General features: G+C 40.2%; 1 protein-coding gene across 10 annotated transcripts in view; it reads left to right on the top strand.

Annotated features, from left to right (window-relative positions):
* The window catches only part of PTPRD (protein tyrosine phosphatase receptor type D), a 315,163-nt gene that overhangs the window by 183,186 nt on the left and 113,466 nt on the right, over positions 1–18,511 (top strand). For all 10 annotated transcript variants that reach the window (XM_036260627.1, XM_036260626.1, XM_036260625.1 and 7 more), the window contains one exon: positions 11,817–11,914. In XM_036260627.1, the coding sequence (XP_036116520.1) occupies positions 11,817–11,914 (98 nt within the window). The remainder of the gene's footprint in view (positions 1–11,816; positions 11,915–18,511) is intronic.

Here is an 18,511-nt window from a genome sequence, read left to right as displayed (position 1 = left end):
GTGTCTGACTTTCACTGACCAATTCAAGTTTCTTACTGAGGAGATACATGGAGTGTCTGAGAATAAGAAGAATATGCTTGTTTTTGAAAATAAATAACATTAAGTGCTTCAACAGAGGAAAAATATTCTTGCTGTGCGGCATTTTGTACAGTTAATTGAAGTCTAGTCCTATTTTATTGTCTTTTAAATAAATCTTGTTTATACCAAATGAAGGGCAAGTAATGAATGGTAAAGAGAGCTAAAAACATAAAACTGAATGGCACACTCTTAATACCTAACGATAATGAGCACAGTAAAGAGCTGACCTAGGAAGTCTGTTTGATTAAAATGGGGCAGCAGTGTACCCCCAATTGTTGGGACGTTTTCTCTGTGTCAAATGGATGTTCTCACTCACAGTAGGATACACCACAGGTTTATTCAGCTACACATTTGCAGTGAACTGTTTGGAATTGAAAATACATGTTTTATTGTATTTAGCTTATTTTCTCTTTTACATGTAGAAATACCGTAGTAACTTGTAACTATTCAGTTCAAAGAAACGTTTGGCAATTACAAAGTGGTTGTACAAATTATCATAAAGGTGCTTTGTTTAAATGCTATTGCAAGTGAGGTTCGACTTATTAAAAATTGTGTTTTAAAAAGCAAAGTCTACCTTCATCAGCATAAAAGGTGGGAGGAAATAAATGTTCACAGAGCTGGAATCTGCTGCAGGCATATTATGAAACAGACTGTGCAGTGTAGATTATATACATGTGCACAATGACTGAAAAAACTGGAGTCCTCCAGGACCACTGTGTGACCTGGGATGCTCCCTGCTGAGTTACCCACTTGGTGCTCCATTAAGGCAAAATTATATGAATTGAATAGTAAACCTCTCTGTTCAGCACTTTTTGAAATAGTAGCGTACTGGCTTTTTCAGGCTCCAGGCAACTTTATAATAATGAACTCAGGAACTCATGTACTTTTCGCCTAGGCGAACCGATGTGTAGAGGACCTAAAAGTCCCAGAAACAATTTAGCACATGATTTCTTGCATATGTTGCCTCATCACCTTGATGAGAGCAGCACGTTGTAGAAATGGAGAAAATGATCATGTTGCTCAGTATCTTGCTGCTTGGCACTGCCCCCACCTCCTCGGACTTCTGTGTCAAGTGTTATTGGTGCTGGAACAACCTTGGTTTCCGTAGAGAGAGACAGAAGCATACTACAGGGTTGAGTGGAAAGCCAAGGGTAGCCCCCGAGAAGAGAGCCAGTGGGAGTGCTGTCCCTCACCACTGCAGCACCAACAGAGAACGTTTCCAAGCATTAATGTGAAGCATGATAGGATCTGTGTAGAGAGGGTTGTTAGGGAAGTGCAGATGACGACGAGAAAGGGAATAGAAATACTTCAACCAGGAGACCTCCATCTACAAGTACTTCTCACTTTGACAGGTCATTTTTGAAAATATGACAAAACCCAAGAATTCTATTAAGAATCAAATTTTTTCCAATGCATATGGAAATATTAGATCCATGTATAGAGCAACCCTATTAAAATTCATATAAGTCACTGGAAAGGAGAATGAAGGCTACAATTGAAGTGACATTAGTTATATCACCAATGATATAACAAAATTAAAATGGGAACCCAAGTACATAGTAGATATCATTGAAACAAGCTTAGACTTATCGACTTAACTGGATCATAGAAATGGGCACAACGAATAAAGAAGGAGAGAGGACATTTCCGTAGAGGAAGAGAGTAGAACAACAGAAATTGTCCTAAGATCCTAGCAAATCTGTTGGCTCAGGAAACAGTGCTGTGTCCTTTAGCTCAGGTGAGTGATCTACTTGAGCTTGACTTGTTGAAAAAATCTATTTGCCTCCTAAGATCTATAATGTGACCTGCTGTCCTGAAAATTGGACCAGTTTACAAAGGAAATAGATGCAGCTGCTAATGTGAAATTCGTATTAATGTGACAGTTTGCTTCAGCCAGTATGGGTTCCAGCCAGTGGCTATGAATGACCTGGATTACTTGCCAGTAGGATGAGAGCAGAAGGTGGGATTGTTAACCTAGGAAACTTTTTGTGCTTTTTTCTCTCCTCTTACTATGTAATGATGGACTTTCCTAGGCGGTGAAAGGAAAGGGCCCTTTATTAGGTGTTCCATAGCAGATGATATGGCACTACTTAATTTTTGGATATTAAACCAAAAAATGTACCTTTCACTATCTGAAATGTGCTTTTATATACATCGGACCTTTGAATGTATAGTTACTTATCCCCAAACATTGTAAAGTTTGGCAGTGTTGATTACTGGTATGCATTATTAGGGAATTAATCATACATTTATTCACTTTAAATAAATGACTTTCAATGAAATCAGAAACCAGCAAGTTTTTATAACTAGCCCCTACCACAGAACTTGTGCATGAAAGCAAATTGGGTCTGTCGTGGATGGAAAAATACCAAATAATGCCATTTGAAATGCAGTAGTTCTTTCAGAAGGTAAGTGAAGACTTTGCTTAGTCCGTGGAGTCTATGAATTCTATTTTTGTTTTTAAAAAGCCATCTTGTGAATAAAAAATATATATTTACTCTTCAAGTTATTTATTCTTGTTGGAAAGTCTAGATGTAAGGAGGCGGACTTGTTTTCCCCTTGATTCTGCCACATATTCAAAAGGTATTGAAATATGCATTTTAGATAAATGCAGTACTGGAACAATTTAAGTTCTTCAAAGACTCTTACCCTTAACTGCAGAAACACACACACACACACACACACACACACACACACACACACACCCCCCCCCCCCCCCCCACACACCCCCCACCCCCCCCTGTCTCTGGGTTAGAAGAAGGAAGAGGTCAGAATTCTATTCACTGACTCCCAGCTAAGGCACAAAGTGAAGATAGGAAAACCTGTCATTTTCAGTGAACCACCCCTGTGAGGTTGCCGAGTGTGGAGAGAACATGGCTTGAGCACACTTTCCAAGTTTGAGGTGGCAGTCAAGTCACTGTGAGCAGCACTGCATTCCAGCATCTGAACACGGTGAGGAAGTCTCACACCTCCCCAGTTGAGAACAGGGACCCCTGCTGGTAGAGATTTTCCATGAATATGCTTCTCTCTCTGTCAGGTTCAGATGCCAGTACACAGCCAACTTGTGTTTAGAACGCAAACTACCTCATCTCCGAAAAGAATAGGGTTTGCAACAATAAATCATCCTTTGTTGGTGGATGGTGTCAGTCAGAACCAGTGTGGAACATACAATTAAAGGGGCATTGCTTGGTCACCCATGACCTACAGGAGTAAAGCAGAGACCTGAATATATAGGAAGGAATCATTTAGCCAAGGTTAGACTGATCACTTTAAGTGGCTAATGGAATGAACTGGGCAAAATGAGAAAAGGAGAGAGGACATGTGATAGAAGAGCTAGAATTTACAGCTGATGAATTTTAACAAGTCTCTAAGACCAGTGGAGGAAGGAACGAACATATTCATTTATGAAAGATACTTTTAAAAGAAACCTCCGGGAAGCCTCACATATTTTTGTGGGCAGCAGTAACTGGGTATGTGCTAGGGTGGTTGATAGATGTGTTACACGTCAAACTTAAGTGAACTGTGTCCACTAGCCTAGGTTGGGAGGAAAGTTTATCTTGATTTCTCTTTAAAAACATTTTTTCTGAGTCATTCTGTGACTGCCCCCCACCCTGGATATCTGTTTTGTTCTCAATTACAGAAGCAACCCATGCTGGGGAAATTTTGTGAAATTAAAAAACAAGCTTGTTCACAGTTGTACATAGGTTGTGGCTACACAGGTGTTCATTATATTACTCCAAAGTTTTTATGTTTAAAATGTTTTAGAAGTTGCAAAAGTCAGGAAAAGCACTTTTTTAAAAAGTTACTCTTTACTCCACCACTTTTTGTTTTGTATTTGACGTATTTAAAATAAAATGAAAAGATTTCCTATTGCTGCTCCAATTTTACCGCCAGAAAGGTCTCCCACAGGCAGCTCCACGCCCTCCCAGGCTTCTTATATGAGTATCTAGTCCTCGCAATGATCAGGCACAGAGCAGGTGTATTTACATCCAGTTTCCTGTTTTAACAGTTAACGGCATGAAAATGGACCTTTTTGCAAGGTAGCATATTAAGTTTATCTCCTCTTGAACAACTGACGGTATTCTGCTCTACAGGGTGTCACAGAGGTACGGACGCGTTGCTTATTAATGGAGGCTGTTATTTCCCGTGTTTTGCTCTTGCAAATAATACCATAATGAGCAGCACTGAGCCTCTTTTCACGTCTTTGTTGCCATTTCTGAATGTTAGACGCCTGGGAGTGTGATTGCAGGGTTGTAGGGTAGGCACATTTACCATTTTGATAAGAGACCACCAATTACAGAGTTTTTTGAAATGCTGTAAAAAGCTTTTACTTACCGTGTAGCCCCTCTGTGCTGAGGCCTGCAGAGTTGGACAAAATGACTTAATACATGTAACATTGTCAAAAGACGATGATGTGTAAGAAAAATCAAAGAAATAGACAATATGTGTTCATATTTTTTTTTTTACTTTTTCTAGCGGAGCAAATTTAAAAGTTTAGCCTGTCAGAGCAATAAGCTTTATTTCTAGTATAAAAACGGTGTGAGGGAACATGCAACTAATAGCATCATGTGACTCTCCAGTTGCCGCCTCTCTCTGTGCTGCAGAATCCATCCCAATACACAGCCCCTTTGGTTGGTTTGTGAGTTTCCATCAGAATTCTTTTATTGACTAAAAAATTCTTTCTTTCAGGCTCTGCACCCCCTCCTCACACACCTGCCCCCCAGAAAAAATCCAAACAAAATAAAAACTCTAGTGTTTGTACTTGCATCTTTTAGGAAGAGAGATTTAAAAATGGATGATCAGATGTTACAGCATAAAGGCTTTGTTTTTATTTCATAAAATGACCTTAATTCATTTTGCCCTGAAGTGTACATGGATGGTAGGTGATTGATGGGCTGTGAAGAACAAAACAAACTCATCAGAAGTTAGCATAGAAATAGCAGTATCAGCAGCAGAAGTGTGCGCAGCCTTGGAATGGGCTTCGAAAGCCCTCGCATCTTATGGTCCATTATTACTTTTAACCGGATCAACGTTAAGGTCTGTTTTTACATATGCTTTTCCTATCTTCATATTTTATTTTGCACTGTACGAAATATATAACCTGGATTAAGAACACCCTGTGTGCCCTGGCCAATTTGGCTCAGCAGTTAGAGCATCGGTCTGCGGTCCAGAGAGACCAGGGTTTGGTTCCCACTAAGGGCACGTACATTGGTTGCAGTTTGTCTCTGCCCTGGTAGGGTCGTTTGGGTGGCAACCACTAGATGTGTCCCTTTCACGTCAATGTTTCTTTCTCTCTATCCCCCCCACCCCCCACATCTGAACACACACAAAAAAAGGAAAAATGTCCTCGGGTGAGGGCCCAAAAAAAAGAACACCCTGTGTGCTCTTTATATTTTACATTTCAAAAAGCTTGGTGCATAGTATTTAAATGGTAAATATCTGATATGGAGAAGCATGGTTTATTCAAATTCTTCACTTTGAGAAATTCTACCTTTAAAAAAAAATGAGTTTTAATTGTGCCATTCCGTGCTTACCTGAAAAATGACTCTTGGTATATCTTTCCCTTAATAATGATCCTAGTTATGGATTAAGTCAAATTGGCATTGTATTTTTACCAAAAAGCAATTAAACCTTACAAATCAACGTTCTCTTTTGTATTTTGTTTATCATTCATTTGTGAGACAGATAGTAAACATAGAGTATTTGTATTTCATTCAGGTTACTTTAAATAGGGCATACATTATGTAAAAGTCTAACAAATATTCTACAAACTAAGCTTCTCTCTGTGACTGTTAATTAAAAGCACTTTTGACAAGACTACAGTTACAAATTTGATGAACAAATTAGTTTTTTCCTGTTCTGTGACTACAAACTATTCAGCCTGTATTAAAATTTGTTGGGAATGAAACATATAGGATTACTAAGTCCTTAACACCTATGTAGTAACAGAAAAAAATCACTCAAAAGATGTCCCACCACTATTAGTGACCCCAACAACTCTGCTTAACAAAATAGTTGTGATATGCCCTGGCCGGTTTGGTTCAGCGGTTAGAGCATTGGCCTGCGGTCCAGAGAGACCTGGGTTCGGCTCCCGCTAAGGGCACGTACCTTGGTTGCAGTTTGTCCCTGGCCCTGGTTGGTCGTGAGGGTGGCAGCCACTCGATGTGTCCCTTTCACATCGATGTTTCTCTCTTTCTCTCCCCCACCCCCCCTCTATCAACAACAACAACAAAAAACAAAAAAAGGAAAAATGTCCTCGGGCGAGAATAAAAAATAAATAAAAAAATAGTTGTGATAAAGCGCCTGTTGACATGTACTACGAATATAAAGCAAGTATTTGCTAAAAATTTTTTACAGATTAAAAACAGTTGAAGCATACTGCTAATTAGGTTACTGAATTAGTGAAGTATAACATTTTGAAAGCAAAAACATTGTAAATTTGGGATTTAAAAAATACTCTGCTAAATAAAATTACAGTTTTTAACATTTTGACTGTGTATCTTTAGTTCATGTGTTCATGGAAGCTCACAATTTGATGAGAAGTAACTGGAAAATACAGGCACCCTTTGCCTCTTCCCTAACACCAAGAGAGACATACCTTCTGAAATGAAGCTATTGCATTATTTTTTTTTTTATCCTCACCCGAGGACATCCTTCCATTGTTTGTTCAGATAGAGTGGGAGAGAGAGAGAGAGAGAGAGAGAGAGAGCGAGAGTAACATCAGTGTGAAAGGGACACATCGAGTGGCTGCCTCCCGCACGATCCAACCAGGGCCGGGGACAAACTGCAACCGAGGTACATGCCCTTAGCGGGAGCCGAACCTGGGTCTCTCTGGACCGCAGGCCGACACTCTAAGCGCTGAGCCAAACTGGCCAGGGCGAAGCTATTGCATTATTGACACATTTTCTGAAACTGAGGCTGATGTGTGATCCCTGTACCATTGTGTAGATGGCCCAGTCTCTCAGGCCCCTTGTGTCTGTGCATGTTGCCATTCTTCTGGGATGTTAAATGATTTACGAGATAGCATGACATAATGAGAAGTGACAGGTCCGGTATCAAACCCCCAGCTAACCATAGTTTTACTGATAATGAGGACCTTGGTCAAGTCCTTTTATCCCTCTGAGCTTCACTTTCCTAATTAGTAACATTGATGGGAGAGAGGCGGGCATACAGATGAAGCTGCAGGTCAGAGGGTGACTCATGTGAGAAGTGTCTTTGTCCTGACCCCCAACCCGGTGCCTGTCGTCCAGCCCATTGCCTTGTGGATACAAGCCTGCTGACTGTCCCTCTCAACTTGCTTTGATTTTAATTTACACACACAAAAGGAACATTTTGCTCTCTTCAAACAGAAGTCCCCATCTAGTTAGCCAAATGTGGCCGGCAAAGGTCTTGTCATTGAGCCCCAGGGGGTTTCAGAAAAATTCTGAGTCACTAGTGAAAACTGAGGACGGGGCACATAACAATCCAGGCTTTCAGCTGCTGTTGAAAATCTGAAAGTCTCTCCCTCTTGCCACTACCACCTGGGAAATGCCTGCTAGAGCTGAATAGTTTGACCCTCCTGAAAGTTCTCCACACTTTCCATCACCCCTGTAGATGACCCTGGCATCGAGCCTGAATATTGGTGGCCATGTCATCTCATGCTTCTCGTTACTTTTATAGAAGAGAGAAACACTTCTTCTTCCTTGAGCCTCCGTTAAAAGCAGGGTAACAAAGACAGCCCGAGAAGGCGGCTTGTCGGAAGGAACTGGGAATGAGTACATTTCCTTCTGAAAGTGTTTCTGCAATACCTGGGTATCTCCAGTGATTACCTTACCATCCTGCCTCCTTCAGCCGCTGGGAACTTTGTCCCTGCTTTAGGAGATCATAACCGCCATTCTAGAAATAATACAGTTGAAAGATGCCAAAACCACTTAAGACTTGGTAATTTACTAGCCAGACTAACATACACAAGTCATTTAACCTGCCTGGACTTCAAGTCCTCTTAACTTCATAAAATGAGGATGCTGGACCAAGTAAGCACGAAGGTACCCCTTAGTTCAAAATGCTATGATTTTCAAGTGTTACTGCGTGTAAGGAAGCCACCATCTCTCACAGATGTGCACTCTATTAGAAGTAGCTGCCATGTTTGTCCTCCAACCTCGGGCAGATTTTGGTGAGAACATCCATCATTTTTCATGTTAAGTGTATGTTGTGGATATCAGAGGTTCAGAAGGAGAACTCTGCTAAGATTCAACGAGTGCCTTGAAAATGCGTTTATGTCATGCATGTGTACCTTCTAACTGAAGAAGTCATGACCCTGGCAAGTCCTCATCAACCATGAGCTGTTCTTCAAGTTCTTTGCTGCTCGTAATAGTTAAAGTACTAACGCAGATTCAAGTGTAGCACCAGAAGAAAGCCAATCTCATTCTCATAAACGCTGATACAATTTTTGAATGAAAATTAAATAAATGGAGTTATAGGTTCCTGTCTAGAATTCCTACAGGACTAAGCCATTACGGAGAACTTGAAAAATGTCAGTGTCTGGCTTCCACACTTAGAGGTTCTGACTTAAGTGGTCTGGAAAGAAGGACTTTCGAAACATCTCAAATGTTGCTAATGTAAAAACACTGGTCTAATAAAAACTTTGGTTTGTAAACTATGAGCAATGGCCAGGTTGCCAGACAACAGATTGAGAAGGTACCACAGTGCAGTCAACTTCATCGTTTTCTTAGCGTGTCTAGTTTTTCATTCAGAGTGTGACATGTTTGATTATATCATATAAATCTGCTTCAACGATGGACACTGGAGACGTTTGTCAGGAATAACATAACACTATTTTGTAAAAAGTAGATCTTTGGCAATTATTTTCTGGTAGGAGCTAGAGAGTTTCATGTTGGAGGAGTTTTATCCCAGGTTTATTCTTTATCATAGTTTTCATGTTGATACATGATATGTACAGTAGTATATTTTTTGGTTAGCTAAAGAAAATTGTGTTAAACTGAAATAATTCAAGAAGTAGAAAATTAAGCCACATAATAGTCTTTGACTTTGTAAAAAGTAAATGTTCACCACCCTTCAAAGAAAAGGTACTGTAACTTTTAGAATCTTTACATATGAACCACATCCAAAGAGCTCCTTCTCCATTGTTCCATATGTCCCCAGAGATCCTTTCTACATATGGTAGAAATGAGAGTTACCAAGAAGGAAGCGACTCCAGGTTATATTTTACAGATCAGAAAATTGAGATGCTTAATCACAAGTGATCTGTCCCTGTTAGTAGATGGCAGAACCAGAAGTGGTGTTCATGTCCAGTGTCAGCCTGGGGTTCCTTCTCCTGTACACCAGATCCCACAGGTCCCCTCACCTTTTCTGGGAAACATCCATTCTGCCATGTTTACTTGTTCTAGTAAACAATACATATTGACAGGTCTTGAGAATAATGATTCTTGAATGCTATGGTTATCTTTGAATGTGATGTGTGTAACCTAGTTTAGAATGTAATAAATAAGTGCAGTTTGCTTGGATTTCTGTGTAATTACTGTCCGAAGTAATACTTGCAGACCACGTGCCAGTGCATGCCAGAAGTAAATATGTTGATCGCATCTTTGGTTGATTATTATGATCTACTGCTGTTATACTAATACTTTTCCCATCTCCAACTGGCTTTGCTTTTGCAGCTTTGAGCAGTAATTCAGTCCCCTACGCCTCCCTGATTGGCTCTGTGTCCTCCCTCTCTAGCCAAACCACCACTCAGTCCATATATGATAATAACTCCCTCCCACGATTCGCTCGAAAAGGTCTAAACATCTTTGTCTCTATTATTTTCTCTGTTAAAGCACTGTAATGGATGCCCACATGATTCCATTTCCATTTCCAGATAAGCCTAAAGTCTCGTGTGCCTTTGCATTTCCATTCTTGTCATCGGGGGTGCCTCATCTGGATAAGATCACTTTAATTACCAGACCACTGTCACCCACCCACTGCCTCCACAGAACGTCAATTAGTCAATTCGGTCATCTCTATGGATGGGTTCCAGAAATGGGCTCCAACACTCTGGCCCAAACCTACTCATTTTTACTGAGCCGTCTATAAAGACTTTAGCTGACTGGAAGCCAACCTTCATAGCCAATGTGCTAAAACACCAAAGTTCACAGCACTGTGCTAAGTGATGATCTAGAAGAATCAAAATACTTTGTCATTTAACTTAGCAGAACCATTGATAATTTGGCATTTTGAGATAAAGGAAGTTACTGGGTGATTTTCAATAATGGCCTAACTTCTAAAATGCCCATAAAGTAATCACATGTCATGTTGACTTAATGGTCACCATTCCATAGGCTAACACCCTCCAAAGAGTCCCAGGGACAGGTGAATGTCAACATGGCTTCCAGTTTGAGCCCCTCTCTCATTCTTTGTCTGCTTTGAGCCTTCCCTGGGGGCAGGCTAGTTCCAGTTGTTCTAGCCAGTTGGAATTTGTATATATCTGTAAGACCTGAGTCTGCAGCGCTGTCTCATGTGACTTCTAAGAAATTAACCTGAAAGAAATAGAATGCAAATCATTTGAAAATTAAGAAAACATTGGAAAAACACAGGACTCATCAAAATTAGCAGTGGATTGTTTTGAACCAAATCCGTGAAATCGATGCAGCTTCAGCTGGCAGACTGAACTGAGGCGTGCCTGCCTTTCCCCACCACTGCTTTCTTTCTTTTTCCACCCCTCCCCCTCCTTGTTCTTTCACCATTTGCTCACTTTCCTGGATTCATTTCCCATTGGTGGACAAAGATGTTTACACCTGGAGTAGATTGTAGGTTTACTGGGGGTTGACGAATGGGAGCTGGGTGAAGTACCACAAAGCCGTTAGCGTGGCCATTTATAAATGTTCAGGAGAAGGTTGCAACCCCAACCTCTACAATCTGCTACTCGTGGAAACATTTTTGGAACGTAGTTTGGTGTCTGGTTTTGTCATCAGTGGTTACCATCTATGAGCTGTGGTGCATGCCATTCTTTGCGTCCCTGTCTGCATGTGAATGTCAGTCACCCGCAGATTTGTGAACTCTTAAAGCGATCTTGATCGAGTCGCGATGTATAGTGAATCAAAAAAGTTGCTGCATTTTTATGAATCCCTTTAAAAGGCCCATCAGACTATACATTTCACTTTTTATTTTTATTTTCAAACAAGTTTGTTCTATTTTGTTTTATTTACACCATCATTTCCTTTGCAGGTTCAGATGATTCTGGTTACCCTGGTAACCTTCATTCGTCAAGTCCGTTTTCCTTGATTACGCATAAGTCACGTTATGTTTCCTATCAAGCTACTCTTTCCCTTTCAGGCCTTTCTCCGTGTCTGTTTTCTTAGTTCACTTTACACCATTTAATTCCACACAATTTCCATTTCACACAGTGCAGGAGAAGGAGTTTGAACTGACATGATAGTCATTACTCAAAGCAGAAGTTGACATCACCCTGACAGTCAGTTTTCTCCAGCTAACCGCATCGATTCAGAGCACAATAACGCTTTCTTTTACGCCAGGAGTGTTAGTGTGGGGACTATGCTGGGTGACTTTTCATTTGGCTACAAAATTCATTCTTCCAGAGCATGTCCTGCTTTGAGTAACCAAACTGCCTGCTTCCTCCCATAAAACATCCTTACTACTCACATATTTTCAGGCCATTTCTAACTATAGTGTTTTCTGTATTTAGGAATAGTTAGCATCAGTTTTATTTGTTTTCAAATGTTTTTCTTCTTTCATTTTAATAGGTATGGCTAGTCATCCTCCAATACCTATCTTGGAACTTGCGGATCATATTGAAAGGTTGAAAGCCAATGACAACTTGAAGTTTTCCCAGGAATATGAGGTAAGTCAGGGTATTGATAATTGACAGTCATTTCAAGAGTTGCTCCCCTTTTCTTTTGGACCATACTCTTGAAAATTCATTTTATCAGTGCTTTTCCTTTTAAATGTGACTCAGAAGCTGATCTATAAGTTTGTAACAAGTAGCCAACTCTGTACAATCAATAGAATAGTTGTACTTTGGTTAATATTTTACATTTGTTCATTGTTACTTAATGAGACTGATTTATCTTTTCTGGTTTTGCATTCATAGAATGCACTGAATTAATAAGCTTCCCGGTGTACCAAATGGGTACTGAAAACTCTAAAATGATTGACTACCTATACATGATTTTAGTATTACCTAAAATAATACCAGAGCATCATGTTCATTATATTCCACAAATAAGTGAGATCATATACTTGTCTTTCTCTGTTTGGCTTATTTCGCCTGAGTAATGGGGTAGTACCAGAGACGTGGAAGTGGGGTACAGACTGACAATCCCCAGAAGAGGGGCTGATGGAGAGATAAACCACAGAACTTATATGCATGTATGCATGAACAGTGAACATGGACAACAAAGCTGGGGGGAGTGGAAGGGGGGAATCAGTGGGGTGAGAAGGAGAAACATCTGTAACAAAAATAAACAAATTTAAAAAAATAAAATATACTAGAGCTAATATTAAGATAGGCATATGCTTTCAAAAAGTGACCTGTTTTCAAGCAATGGGGAACTGGATGATATTTTAAACTTTTCAGATTTGTGAACGTGCTGTATGAATTCTTGATGAAAGAGCATGAAGAATATGTGTGTGTGTGTGTGTGGAGATCGTGGCATTTATCAAGCAGGAAGTTGTGAAGCTGTGTATTTCTGGTATTCCCTAGGAACAGGGACTTATATTAAAACCGATTAATGCATTTTTTGTGGTTGCTGTTAATCCCCACCCAAGGATATTTTTCCCTTTGAATTTTAGAGAGAGTAGATAGGAGGGAGGGAGGGAGAGAGACAGAGAGAAACATCAATGTGAGTGAGACACACCTATTGGTTGCCTCCCACACGACCCCGACCGGAGCCAGGGATTGAACCTGCAACCCAGGCACATGCCCTTGAGCAAGACGCGAACCCACAACACTTCGACACTTTGGTGTGAGGGCCGATGCTCTTTTCACTGAGCCACACTGGCCAGGGACGATGAATGAATTTTTGATAACTGAACCATTATTATTATTTTAGGCTATGTTTAATTTAGCCTAAGATTAAAATGCTCAACAAAAATCTCCCAGCAAAAAGTTGTTGAGTGCCTGAGCAGCCCAAATTCTACCAGAGGTTCTACTGATGACTTAGTGAGACTCTTAAGACACTTCTCTGTTGCCTCTCTTGGTTTCTTTTGTGTCGACCTTAAATGAGGCTGTTGGACCAGATGATCTAACAGTGGCTGCCAGCTCTAACAGTCTGCCCACTCACATGTGGTAAGAACCTCAGAGAGGAGCCCCAACCTGGTGTGGCAGGAGGGGTGGTATTAATTGTATGAAGAATCTCCATGTAAGAGAACGAGGAGTAGTGGGGCCAGTGGCAACCTGGACATTTGCATGAACTTCCTCAAGTCTTCAACTCTTTCTGTTTTGATTATTTTAAATTACTGTGCTGGTTTAGCAAAACCCATCTGTAACCCCTTACACCTCCGCACTCAAGGGCTGGACAGCCTTTTGTGCAGTTAGAATGCTCCAGCATCTTTGTCAAAGATCCCATAGAACACAAAGGGGATTTTGTGTGAATTTTTTTGTTTTGGAACGTTTGGAGATTTTTGTTTTGTTTGGGGCAGGGAGGGAGTATTGGTTTTGGCATGGTTTTTGCTTTTTGCTCATTGGTTAAATTCTATTTTCTTTTATTCTTTTCCAAGTATTCAGGAGGGCATTTTCAGTCTTATGAAACTCACCTTGGATTGTGAAATGTCTTATTTTATCAAATGGTCTGCTTCTTGTTTTTACCCTGTTCTTTCTTTTAGCCATAATAGCTCTTTTTAACTTAATGCAGTATTCTTCAAAACAGTTTCTGTGGTTTCTGATTTGGGGATTAAGCCTGCAAATTGAGTTTCAAGGGAAAAAATAAAAAAAGACATATGAGGAATGCCACCTGGGATAACATAAAAAACTCTTAATTAAGTGTTTGTTTTCACCGAAGATTTCACCAAAAATCTTTCACTTCTCCAACCTGCTTTTTATCATTATCAGGACTCTTCTTATTGCTTTGCTACGGGATATTTTCCTCATGGTCCCACTTTAATACTTTATTTATGACTATGAATGACATAATGGGTCACAAAAATTAAAATTTGATAGCTTAACCTGTTAATAAGCCATTTATTCACTCTCTACCAATATATCTTTAAACTCCTGACAATATTTGCATCGCTCAAGCAAACTGTTATATGCAATGACTGGCCTCCTTTAAATATGGAAATTCTCTGGAAACACTACATGCAAACACACTGTAATGATACTCATTTAGCCATTTTGGCCATTAAATCAGAAGTGCTCCTCGAAAGTAGTTACCGCATGCTGGCAATGCTCCCGTTAAAAACTCCCCCAGCGGGCTTTGCCATGGTAGCCCACACTGACTCGCTACCCTTTATCATGACCATGATCTGTGATTAAAGCTCCCTGGGCATGAATTGACTCTACTGTGCCTTCACAGCCATGAAGGAGATATTTAAGTATTGTATTCATCTGTGATAATAGGATAAAGGCCTCCATATAAAATTTTAGGTCACAGAGCAACACTTTGAAAAAGAATTTACATATTATTATCCAAATAATTATGAATATATTTCTTTACTGATTTTCAATGAAAAAAAAAAAGGAAGGAAAGACAAGTTTTATTGCTTTCTAACTTCTTCTTCTTCTTCTTCTTATTATTATTATTATTATTTTTTTAATCCTTACCTGAAGATATTTTTGTATTTATCATCAGATAGAGTGGCAGGGAGGGGGAGAGAGAGAGAGAAACATCAATGTGAGAGACACACATGGACTCGTTGCCTCCCAAACAACCCGACCAGGGCCCCAGGGATGAACCACAACTGAGGTACATGCCCTTGACCAGAATCAAACCAGCGACTCATTGGTCTGTGGGCCGACGCTCTAACCACTGAGCAAAACCGACCAGGACTAGCATCTCATTATTTTGTCATAATCACTGTGGATTACTATTTACTCTGACCTCTGAAAATGCATGAAGCTAAATTTGTTATCCTAAAACTAAAACAGAGGTTACAGGCATGAAAGCTGTGAGCACCCATCTGAGGTCAGAATGGAGGAAATAGGTTGAAATGGTCACACAGCATTACTAGGTCATGTGAGAGACTTCCTTTACTTCCCAGTCCAGAAGAGTGGGCTCAGCCTTTGGATTCAATGCTAGCAGGAAGAAGGGACTTGAGAAATTAATATAAATGCATCTTGAAAGTTCTTACAAATACTGTAGGTTTTCATTTTGTGATATGAGACTGCAAAGTCCTCCTAGAATTTAAGTAGCCCGATGTGGGGATGAGATCGAGGTAGGATGCAGGGAATCAAGTCCTCAAAGTTGGAATCTCTGTCAAAGTCAGTGCTTTAGGCTGCGAATTTTCAGACTGAATCAGAATAATGTGTGTATGTTTTGCCAAACAAAGTCTTTGCTAATGCCCATGGGACATCTGGAAGCCTAATTAAAACAGATTTCTATTCCCAACACCGGAAATGCTCCTTCAGTAGGTCAGCTGTGGTAGCCAGGAACATCCATTTTATTTTCTCTCAGTTTTATTGCAACATAATTGACATATAACATTGTATTAGTTTAGGGTATACAACATAATGATTGACCATTTGTATATATTGCGAAATTTTTACTACAATAAATTTAGTTAACATCTGTCCCTTCACATATTTACAGGTGTGTTTTTGCTTTTTTCTTGCGATGAGAACTTTGAAGATCTCTCTTAGCAATTTTCAAATATGCAATACAGTATTGTAAACTGTGTTCATCATTAGTGTACATTACATCCCCAGGACTTACTTTTCTTCTAACTGGAATTTTATACCTTTTGGTCACCTTTTCCCATGTTCCCTCACTGTTCACCCTCTGCTTCTGGCAACCAGCAGTCTGTTCTCTGTTTCTATGAGTTCCATTTTTTGTTTGTTTGCTTTTTACATTGCACATGCATGTGAGATTAAATAGTATTTGCCTTTCTCTGTCTGGCTTACTTCATTTAACATAATCCCCCAACATCCATGCATGTGTGTTTAAATGGTAGAATTATGACTGAATAATTTCATTATATATGTACCATACTTTCTGGATCCACTAATGTCATCCATCAGTAGACATTAAGTGGTTTCCATGACTTGGCTGTTACAAATAATGCTGTAGTAAACATGAGGGTACAATATCTCTTCAAGATAGTGATGTTGTTCCTTTTGGTTATGCACACAGAAGTGGAATTGCTAGATCATTTGGTAGCTCTACTTTTAATTTTTAGAGGAAACCCCATACTGTTTTCCATAGGGACAGCACCAATTTACATTCCCGCCAATAGTGCTCACGGGTTCCCTTTTCTCCACATCCTTGCCAATACTTATTTCTTGTCTTTTGGATGACAGCCATGCTAACAGGTGAGCTGTCTCATTGTGCTTTTGATTTGCATTTTCCTGATGATTACTGATGTTGAGCATCCTTTCACATACCTGTTGGTCATTCGTATGTCTTTTTGGAAAAACATCTGTTCAGTTCCTTTGCCCATTTTGTAACCAGTGTTTGGTTATTTGCTGTTGAGTTGTATGAGCTCCTTATGTATTTTAGTCAGTAACTCCTTATTAGATATACAGTTTGCAGCTAGTTTCTCCCCGGGACTGTCCACTTGGAGAGAGCACTCCGGGTGACTTTGATGCAGGTGCTCTGAAGTTTTCAGTTTGAGAAACATCATAGGTTTAGGATAATGTATGACAGGATATGACCCTCCAGTCTCCATTTCACCATTTTCTGAGATGGCTGATAAACCAGTCCATACGATTCATGTGACAGGCAACACAGTTTGCACTGTCATTATTAATATTATAAGCATGAATCCTAGTTAGATTAGATTGGTTGTAAGTACAGTCCATAGTTTATATAAGGGAAAACAAAGGGGAGTTTGTTTTGTTTATTTTAAATTACTAACAAGTGTATTTACAGCGATCTGTTCATTGCAGAGCCCAAGGCTAACAGTGTGAGCACACCTTAACAACTGTTATCGGGAATGCGAAGGCTGTCGAGATTTCCTGTCATTGTCTCCAGAACTCTCACCTTTGCGTTTCTCTGGCTAGCTTCATTCTTCCTCCTGTTCCTTGTTCCTCTCGGTCACATGCATAAAATATGGCTTTAGATCTTGCTTTTATTTACATTTTTTTATTTACATTTAAAAAGAGAGAGAGAGAGACAAAGCTTTCCTTGCCAGACAAATTCCAAACGCACACTCTGACCTCCCCCGCACTCGTTTGTGGTGGAGACACACATCAGGACATGGCTGCTAACAGCTCGTCCATCCCGGTCTGGCTCCTGCCTTAATTGGTGAGAGGCAGCACTATGGAAGGCGGCTTCTGAACTGGAAGGACAGACTGATAACAACCCACCATACTACTACACAGAAAAGCACCATGCTAAGTGCTGGGAGGAATCTAGAAGTTACAAGAAATGTCCTGCTAGATGTCCAGGTATACATAAAGAAATAAGATGGAGGGAAACAAGGAGCTAGTCCTACGCACTAATGGAACGCGGCTGGGCTTGAGTGAAGGCTGGAGTGGGATGAACAGCGGGGAAAGGCATTGGCGGAAAGGCGGTGCCGGTAATGGAATTCGGAAGAAAAGGAGTGAGGGGCATTTTGTCTGGGGCAGGGGCAAAGGCAGGCAGGCAAGGAATGCAGCTGTACTTGCCTCTTCAGAGTGCAAACTACAGACCAACGGCATTGGTCTCTCTTGAGAGCTTGTTGGAAATGCATAATTTGGGTACTGCCCCAAACCTACTGAATGTGTGTCTACATTTTAGCAAGATACCCTGGTAGCTAGGCATAACAAAGCATATGTGTAGGTGGGGGGGTGCTAAGTAGACTTGTTACGATGGAGTACCTTGTTTCTGGTGGGAAGTTGGGTTAAACAAGTTTGGACAATAAGGGCCAAGAATTGTAATGAGCGTCTAGTACCAGGCCCACTGGTGTGGGGCAGGAAGCACAATATTAGATGGAACATGGGCTGTGGACCCAGACACATTTGCGTTTTGACTTGAATACATTGTGTGGGGTAGCCTTGCACAGTGATGTATCCCTAAGAGAGTTTCTCATCTGGAACATACATTGCCATGAGAATTAGGGAATGCAGAAGGTGTGTTCATATGTTTATAAATTCCAGAACACACATGATTTGTATGTGTTTTATATGTGATATATACACCTATATGTGTGTATGTATGTAGAGGTGTATATACATATGCACAAGGGGCTCAATAAATGGTAACTAGAAGTGTAGACTATTTTTATATAGGGAGCCCAAAAAAGATTTTTGTAGAGAGGTGATTCTATTCAGTTATTAATAAAGTATCACATAGTCTTAAATGAA

This window comes from Molossus molossus, unplaced genomic scaffold, assembly GCF_014108415.1.
Source record: "Molossus molossus isolate mMolMol1 unplaced genomic scaffold, mMolMol1.p scaffold_m16_p_14, whole genome shotgun sequence".
NCBI lineage: Eukaryota > Metazoa > Chordata > Mammalia > Chiroptera > Molossidae > Molossus > Molossus molossus.
Note: the sequence above shows the minus strand (reverse complement) of the source record. Positions and strands in the feature narration are given on the sequence as shown.